At 43.9% G+C, this 9,518-nt stretch overlaps 1 protein-coding gene across 4 annotated transcripts in view; it reads right to left on the bottom strand.

The window, feature by feature from the left end:
• Positions 1-1,841: 1,841 nt before the first annotated feature.
• LOC122258738 (uncharacterized) overlaps positions 1,842-9,518 on the bottom strand; it is a 19,939-nt gene continuing 12,262 nt past the window's right edge. For 2 of the 4 annotated variants that reach the window (XM_086551626.1, XM_043024883.2), the window contains exons 2-7: positions 9,333-9,477; positions 6,542-7,553; positions 5,943-6,348; positions 5,345-5,592; positions 4,776-4,990; positions 1,842-4,275 (exon numbers count right to left, since the gene is read on the bottom strand). In XM_086551626.1, the coding sequence (XP_086407752.1) occupies positions 4,073-4,275; positions 4,776-4,990; positions 5,345-5,592; positions 5,943-6,348; positions 6,542-7,553; positions 9,333-9,450 (2,202 nt within the window). In that variant the 5' untranslated portion in view covers positions 9,451-9,477 and the 3' untranslated portion in view covers positions 1,842-4,072. Of the gene's footprint in view, positions 4,276-4,485; positions 4,580-4,775; positions 4,991-5,344; positions 5,593-5,942; positions 6,349-6,541; positions 7,554-9,332; positions 9,478-9,518 lie in introns of all 4 variants that reach the window. The other 2 variants (XM_086551628.1, XM_086551627.1) reach the window with 2 other exon arrangements.

Genomic DNA, 9,518 nt, shown 5'->3' with positions numbered 1-9,518 from the left:
TCTTCATATTACGAAGACATGCATGTTAAGATTATAAGAAAAAAAGAAGAAAAAAAAAAGTTTTGTTTTTTTTCTTTACGAGAAAGAAAAAAAAGAATATTACAAGATGTGTTTAGCATTCTTTCCCTTCGTTTCCATCTCACGATAGAGAAAGAGAAAGAAAAAAGAGAGGAAATTCATATATATGTATATCTAGATATGTAAACATTCTATATCCTAATTCAAAGAAATGTATAAATCCTTAACTTCACGTTTTTTTTTTTTTAATCTTTTCTTTTGCAGTATTCAAAGTAAAACCACATTATCATTATTATTATCAATTATGAATCACCATACAATTACAGTAAAAAAAGCTGTACACACACAATCCAGCCAGAGTGCAAAGTATCTATTCTAATGGGTGGACTTTCAACCTTAATTAAAAAAAACGGACTCGCTAAGTCTCATTGAGTTGCCTTGGCAATTGTAGTTCTTCTCGTGAGTGGCAACATGGCAGGAAAGTTCGGCGGCCTCGGCAACGCAGTGATACTTGGCAAATCCATAGGTGTGTGTATTATTATTATTGTTGTTGTTTTCCTTTTCAAAAAAGATGTTTCTCGAAGCGGGGGTGGAGGTTGAGGGGGGTGGAGGCTGGTTACGGGTGGAGAGGGAATGGAGGGAGGGAGAGAGTGGAAGGTGGAGAGGGAGTGAGAGGTAGAGAGGGAGTGGAAGGTGGAGAAGGTGAAGAGAAAGTGGAAGGAGGAAGAGAGTGGAAGGTAGAGAGGGAGTGGAAAATAGAGAGAGAATGGAAGATGGAGAAGGAGTAAAAAGTAGAAATGGAGTGGAGGGAGGGGTGGACAGGGGGTGGAAGGTTGAGAAAAGTCTATGAAGTGAGTGTTGGGGTAGGGTGTAGGGGGGGGGGTGGATGGTTAGGGTGAAAAAAGTCAGGTCTCACGTGATGAGTTTTCTTGAATACCGAGGAACTTGAAGTGACATGGACAAGCTCTTACCACTTACCACTTTTTTCTTCTTTCTTTCTTTCTTTCTTTAGCGACAGACCCCTTTCCCCAAAGAACAAGCATGATAACAAGAACGCTAATTAAAATCCTCTTTTTAGGGGGCGAATACAAACTCGTTTTTTTTATTATCTTTGTTTGTTACTCGTGAACGATATGCATAGGAGTCGTGACTGATAATGATGAAAAATAAATGCGATTCTTTTTTTCAAAATTTATCAAGTCATTAGCGGTTGATATGTGGAGCCTCATAAACGTTATGTTTCTTTTCTTTTCATCTCTACAAATATACTTTTCTTCAAGCCATAATAAACGTTTCTTAAGAGTTTCTAGCACGATAATGCATATAATTAACCTATGAAAATCACAAAAAACGGTTGATATTCAGTCATTAAATTTTGATAAAAAACGGTATAAAAAGTAATAATGATTATACTGGTCGTACTTAAAGTAGTCATAATACTAACACTAATATTGCTAATGGTAATAATTATGATAACAATAATAATAATGATGATGATAATAATAATAACAATAATGATTATTATAATAATTATGGTGTTGATAATAATACTAATGTCAACAATGATAATGATAATGATAATAATAATAATAATAATAATAATAAAATTAATATTAATATTAATAATAACAATGATAATATAATAATTGTTCATTTTTACTCATCATCATCATCTCGTTTTCAAAGAATTATTACCCCCCAAAAAAGAAAAAAAAAAAACATATATGTATATATATATATATATATATATATATATATATATATATATATATATATATATATATTTGCACCGTACAACCCTATTCGGTACTCTAGCCCGCCAGTTTATCATTATTTATTCTTTTTTTTCTTCAAGAGAGCATATCATTGAAATTAAGCTTGTATTAAAATTATTCCTAAGCCTTCCGGCCATCAGATAAACATGAGCAGAAGCTAAGGGAAAGCGTTTATATCAATATCGACATTTTCAACCGAAACGAAAAGAAAAAAGAAAAGAAAAAGAAAACAAAACAAAAACAACACGGATCAAAACGAAAATAATAACTCGCATAAAAACTGACTTTTTTCCTTTTGTTTTTAATTTTTGTTTTGGATGGTCCCAATAGCAATAAATAACTGAAAAAATCGAAAATTAAATAAATATCTATACATATACATAGGGAAATAAAACCGAGTGACAGAAAGACAGAAACAAATCGAAAGGTTTTCCAAAGCCGTGTGAACGAGAAAATACGAAGAAACTGCATATCAGAAATAAATAATTAGCAACACATACACACACATAAAAAAAAGAAAAAAAATCCGTTGTCTTCTTACTCTCGTAAAAACTACTGACACGTTAAAAATAAAAGCTTAAACTTACTTCATATTTGGCACAAGGAAATCAATTCAGCTTTTGGCCACTGATCATGTGTTTAAATTAAATTCATATAGATTCTGCAATAAATGTAAAGCACACAAAAATATACAGCACTCTGTTGTCATAAGGAGACCGTGAAAGACGATTCTTTTCGTAATAAAAAAGAGGACGACTGCAAAATTATATAAAAAGTATAACATTCTGAGAAAAATGTATTCAAACACAATACATCAACTACAACTTACCTAAAACTAGGTAACAATCAGTGCTTGTAACAACATGATATGGTTTAATTCATAAAGACTGATATGGCCACTCTGATATTCTGTTTGGAGACAGATATGCAACGTGATATCTCTTTGACATGGCACAAAGTATACTAGCTTTGCATTCTTGCATTCTCAAGATGACCGGACATTGCATGCCAGTTTTTTGTTTTTTTTTTGTATTTTTCTTCAATCTTCTCGTTTTGTTATATCTATTATCGAAGATGCGTGAATTATAAATCATCATCATCATCTTGGCATAAAATGGAAAAAAAATATATATACTGGGAGCTTCTTTTCTTTGCGTATTTGGTACCTATTAAAACTGGAGTAAGCAGCTACGAGAGGAAACTGCTTGTTCAAATAGCTGGAAGATAGAAGGAGGTTTTAACTGGGTGTAGATACTGACAAAAGCTACAGCCGACATAGGGACAACCACCTCTAGAAAACAATGCATGAGGATTGCATAAACAAACTGCTTTGTAATGCCAGGTAATTAGTGCTTTTCTTTTTTTACAGAGAGGCGAAAGAGAAAGAGCAAATCCATTTCTTCTTTTTCTTCTTCAGATTCTTATGCCCTATTTCACAGATCCACGGTCGCTCTCTTCTCTAATATTTGCTCTACCGGAAAGGAATGTGTCTCTTGTTGCCTAGTCTACTCTACCTAAAAAAAAAAAAAAAAAAAAATATCACACAGTCCCATGCATGTGAAAACCGGTGTAAAAACTACATAGAGAAACGAGTCAATACACAAACGAAATGGCATAACAACGTTACGTTCGCACTAGTTTAAATATCATCATAGGTATACCAGCAATATGTTTCATTATGCTGTGCTTCGGTAGCAATAAAAAGCTTATTGTTTAGTAACGGTGCAACTCCTTTTTCAATGGCGGACGAAGAAGGAGGTCGCACTGGAATATGTTTCACACAGATCCTACTATCCTACACATTTGTAGAGCAGACCTACTACTGTAGCTTTGAGCACAAGGAATGATATGGCAATATACTTTGTCGATTAAAGGTTCCTGTTATGGGCGCCTAATTTACTTATATAATCCTAAGATTAAAAAAAGACCTTTGTGATATGTTGCCAATGCTAGGAATCCAATAGAAAGAGTCTCAGGAATTTAACCAATAGCTATTTCCAGGAATTTTAGCTATTTTTCTCTTCCCTTTTCTTTGTTTTAACCAGTATCAAAGACAAGATTCTTCCATTCAGGTTTTTTTTTCCAAAAAAAAAAAAAGAGCACCAAGGAATGGCTTGCTTGGGAAGGACGCGTCAACATGGCTGACAGCTCTCCCCCTTCCTCCTTCCGAGGATAAATATCACATGTATATTTCCTTGGTTGTCACACTCATCACATCGAGGGATAAATAGAAAAGTGGTCAAGTGAGCCCCTAGACACAAGAGCTACGAGTAACTACTTCACACGGTGACGGCGGCGGCTGCGGCTGCGGCTGCGGCGGCCTTGGCTCGAGTGTTCATCTGGCTCCGCTTCGAAAGCTGTGCCGCCGAGATGTTGTTGTTGTCCAGCTTCTCTCTCCCTTCCTCCGCGTCGAAGCTGTCCGATAACTTCTCGTTGGCTTCTAGGCTGATCTCGCTATCTGGAGTGTGCGAACGACTTTTGCCTGCGGGGAGAGACGGTGGAGGGAATCGGTTACTTATTCTGCGTTACTCGTGGTGCAATGTCGAATCTGTCAGTGGTCTCACACTCACACTTCGCCAACCCTAGGATACATAGGAATGACTGGTCTTAAGTGGATGAACCCTATTTTCATCTTTATTCCTTCAAATTTTTTTTTAAAAACAAAATAAGGCAAGAATGCTAAGGACTTCACCTCCAGGCCTTTGGTGGTCCAGGAGGGAGGGTAGACACCGTGCCAAGAAAAGAATCAAATCTACGAACTCTACATTCCTCCTCAGTGATCGTTTCTAGAAAAAAAGGGACGAACTCTCTCCTAGAACATTCTCACAGCCTCGCAAAAACACTCCAAACAAACAAACTAAAACAAACAAAAAAATAATGGCAACAATCCAAACAAACAAAAAATGATAAGAGATACAATAAAACCAAAAACAAGACGAGAACGTAATGCTACAAAACGTCCTCAACCGCCGACGTCTTTACCTTGCGCATTGTGAGCCTCCTCCTCCTTGATGGCGCCGCCTTCCGTGACGACGACGTCCGCGCCCTCGTCGTGTCCCTCGCCCTCGCCGCTCGCCTTGCCCGTCAGGCCGTTCGAGCCCGCGATCACGGCGGCGATGTCGCAGTGCTTCGCGCCCTTCTTGCCCAGGGCAACGATCGCGTTCGCAGCTCTGGAAGGTTGCGTGGTTAGGGTGGGTCTGGAGATGAGTGGGTGGAGGTATATAAACGGCGCTTTTGGTTAATGCTTTAGGGTTTTTGAGTTCCTTTTGGGAAGCTCATGGAATGCATATTGGAAGAGCAAGGATTTCATTTCACTGTGTAACTAGCTATCAATTCTTCTGTATATCAAAGCATAAAATTCCAGGTACCTCAAAGTACAGGATCCTACGAACATCAACATATAAAATGCGATTCATTTCAACGCTAGAATCCCACGCATACCAAATACTATAATCCTTTGCATATCAAACACTACAATCTTGTGCATATCAATGATAGAATCCTATAAATATCACGACAGTACCAGCTGGTACGACCGGGTGACTCATTACCTGTAAGATTTATTCACTTCCTTCTGCATGTCTACGTCGTACTTGTGGTACTTCTCGTACATGCTGATGATCAAGTCACGCTCCTCCTCCGAGTACTCCTCGAGCGACGGGTGGAAGCGCTTAGCGTGCTTCACGTACGTGTTCTTCCGCGGGCCGTCGTAGGACTTGAAGGTGGTGAAGCACAGCATGCAGATGCTCATGTTGGTTCGGGTGTCGTAGTCGACCAGGAGCTGCCTCCGCCATTCTTCCTGGAGACGAGAAGAGGGGGAAAAGGTAAATATACATTCAAAAGGGATTTATACATTCGTTGCATCTATGAAAAAGGAAATAAAGACTGTGAATCATTGCATCCTGTCTGAAATAAAGACTGAATCCTATCCAGCATGAGGTAAAAGGGATAAATTCCCCGCGTCTAACACGAGAAAAAGAGTAATTTCTCTTAGTTCAGCAAATTTGGGATTCGGCATTTTGTTTTCTTTGTAAAATATATTCACATCCGTAATCCATATCTCTCTGTCGATATAATCTGTACAGCATCACTAAGCCTTGACAACGGCACTCGAAAAAGGCCCTCTAAGCGTGACCACGGCCGCCCCACCTTGAATGTTCTCATGTTGATGGTGACTCTCTGCGCGCTCGTCGTGTTGGCCTCCCCGCCGCTGCCTCCGTCTGCCACCTGGCGCAGGATGCTGTGGAAGTAGGGCGTCACCTTCTCCTCGCCCGCGTCCGACGGCGGAGTGACCGACGGCGCCGACGACGACCCGTTGATGGCGCTGGAGGGAGCGGTTGGCGTTCCGCACGCGGACGAGGACGAGTTGGGTTCGTCCGCGGCGCCGCAAATGAGCTGAGATGATGGAGGGATGCTGTTGGCGGGCGTGGGCGTGGGCGTGGGCGTTCTCGTCTGTGGGTGCGGCATGACGCTGAGGTCGCTGGGGGTTTCGGGGGCGCTCTGCGTGTCGCTCTCGTCGCTGTTCACGGCCGGGTCCTCCAGGGCGCTCGCATCGCTGCCGAGGAGAGGGGGTTCAGGACGGAGGTGATGGAAAGCTATTGCAATGAAGTATACCTGACTACTAATTTCAATACTGACAATACTTACAAGCTTTCTAGGAGGCTGACTAGACGTTGTATTAGTACTTAGACTGGGGGTGGCAACAAATGAGAAAGACATACAGTGAAGTAAACGGGAAAGCAAATTACCTTGGGGCTTCGAATTTCTCCGACTTGACTGGCGATGGTTTTGCGACTGTGGGCTCTATTTCTTGCACTTCGTCCGTTTGTTCTTGCTGCTCATCCTGCTGCTGCTGCTGTTGCAAGCACGTGGGAACGTGTTCTGCATGAGGTATGATTTCTGTGGAATGCGGGTTCTGCGCGGGCGCGGCGGAGAGCGGCGGGGGGTGGGCGCCGCCGCCGGAGGGAACGGTGAGGTTGAGGAGGGGGATGTGGAAGGCCGGGTGGGCGGGCAGGCCGCCCGTCCGCGGGGGCTCGGCGGTGCGTGCGCGCTTCGGAGCCGGCGGCAGCGCGGCGACCCCGTCGTGCGTGAGGGCGATGGGGCCGTCGCGCGCCGCCGCCGCCTCCCGCAGCGCCGCCTCGCGCGCCTCCCGCCGGGCCTCGCGCCGCTCCTCCTTCTTGCTGCGCTCCGTGGCGGCGTAGAGGAGGTCGTCGAGGCGGTTGCGGCGCTCCTGGCGCTCCTGAGGGGTCTCGTCGTGGATGTTCTTGAGCGCGCCGCTGAACGACAGGTTGAGCGGCGACGGGTCGCGCTCCATGGGGTCAGGTACGTGCGTTTGCGGCGACACCACCGCCTGCGACACCAGGCCGTACATGCCCAGCGGGTACTCGCTCCCGAGGGCGTAGATGGGCGCGCTCTGGCGGCTGCTGGGCCGCGAGCGCCCTCTGCTGTGCAGGCGCTGGCGGTCGCCGTCGCCCACGGGGCTCTTGTGCTCGCCGCCGCCGCCGCCGCCAGTCACCGACGACACCTCGGCCAGGCCCTTGATCTTGAGGCTCTCGGCCGTGCGCAGGAGCGACGCCAGGTTCTCCTGGTCCACGTTCACCTCGCCGTGGTAGATGAAGTGGATGAGCGACGCCACGTCCTGCGGGTGCGGCCCGTCCAGCACCACGATGGGCGTCTGGCCGGGCGGCAGCGCCCCCAGGAGCTTCTCGAAGTGGCTGCTGGACGCGCACAGCACCAGCTTGTGCAGCCGCCACACCTCTCCTGGGGAAACAAATCAATAAGTGGAAATTCATACAACACATACTTGGAGGCTATTTCTAATATCAATCAACAGTCTATTACCAATCTGTTTTATTTCCATGGTTTCTTTGTATAAAAATTCCTTTGTATGAACATGTTCTAATAGATCAATAAGGATTTTAGCCTGCAATAAAGTTTGTATTACTATAATTCTCGTACTTAATAAAACCAATACTATGACATTCTTCATTATCATTATCCTAATCATCATCAAAATCATCAGAGTGATCATTTCGATAACTATCAGTAACACCATCATCCACACCCTCATTACAATCAGCATCGTCCACAATTACATTCTCCTCTGCCTTCTCCTTATTAACTCACACATACCCATTCTCCTCATTAACTCACTCCTCCTCCTCCACATCATCCTCATCCCCATTCACCTCATCAACTCACTCATCCTCATCCCAATTCACCTCATTAACTCACTCATCCTCCTCCCCACTCTCCTCATTAACTCACTCATCTTCATCATCCTCATTCTCATCCCCATTCACCTCATTAACTCACTCATCCCTACTCTCCTCATTAACTCACTCATCCTCCTCCCCACTCTCCTCATTAACTCACTCGTCCTCATCCTCATCCCCATTCACCTCATCAACTCACTCATCCTCATCCCCATTCACCTCATTAACTCACTCATCCCCATTCACCTCATTAACTCACTCATCCTCATTAACTCACTCATCCTCCTCCACATCATCCTCATCCCCATTCACCTCATTAACTCACCCATCCTCATCCACATCATTCTCATCCCCATTCAACTCATTAACTCACTCATCCCCTCTCCTCATTAACTCACTCATCCTCATTCTCCTCATTAACTCCCTCATCATCCTCACCCCCATTCACCTCATTAACTCACTCATCCTCATCCACATCATTCTCATCCCCATTCACCTCATTAACTCACTCATCCTCATCCCCATTCACCTCATTAACTCACTCATCCTCATCCCCATTCACCTCATTAACTCACTCATCCTCATCCCCATTCACCTCATTAACTCACTCATCCTCATCCACATCATTCTCATCCCCATTCACCTCATTAACTCACTCATCCCCATTCTCATTAACTCACTCATCCTCCTCCACATCATCCTCATTCCCATTCACCTCATTAACTCACTCATCCTCATTCTCCTCATTAACTCACTCATCCTCCTCATCATTCTCACCCCCATTCACCTCATTAATTAACTCATCCTCATCATTCTCACCCCCATTCACCTCATTAACTCACTCATCCCCATTCACCTCATTAACTCACTCATCCCCATTCACCTCATTAACTCACTCATCCCCATTCACCTCATTAACTCACTCATCCCCATTCACCTCATTAACTCACTCATCCTCATTCTCCTCATTAACTCCCTCATCCTCATCCACATCATTCTCACCCCCATTCACCTCATTAACTCACTCATCCTTATCTTCATTCACCTCATTAACTCCCTCATCCTCATCCTCATCATTCTCATCCCCATTCACCTCAACTCACTCATCCTCATCCCCATTCACCTCATTAACTCACTCATCCCCATTCTCCTCATTAACTCACTCATCCCCATTCTCCTCATTAACTCACTCATCCCCATTCTCCTCATTAACTCACTCATCCTCCTCCACATCATCCTCATTAACTCACTCATCCTCATCCTCATTTTCCTCATTAACTCACTCATCCCCATTGACCTCATCCCAACCTCCGGCGCGCCTCACCTTGGCAACAGAGGGTGACATCCGAGTGTTGTTCTGACGTTAAAATATGACCTAAAGTTCCTAGCAAGTTCGTGGTGTGGTTGTTCCACCGAAGGCAGAACTTCTGGAATGTTCCCATCTTTGTCACCTCATTAGTTCATGTGGCCTGAAACAAAAGAGAAAAGGGGATGAGTATTTTGGATTTCA

This window comes from Penaeus japonicus, unplaced genomic scaffold, assembly GCF_977035675.1.
Source record: "Penaeus japonicus unplaced genomic scaffold, GWHDUDI00000001_assembly GWHDUDI00000025, whole genome shotgun sequence".
NCBI lineage: Eukaryota > Metazoa > Arthropoda > Malacostraca > Decapoda > Penaeidae > Penaeus > Penaeus japonicus.
Note: the sequence above shows the minus strand (reverse complement) of the source record. Positions and strands in the feature narration are given on the sequence as shown.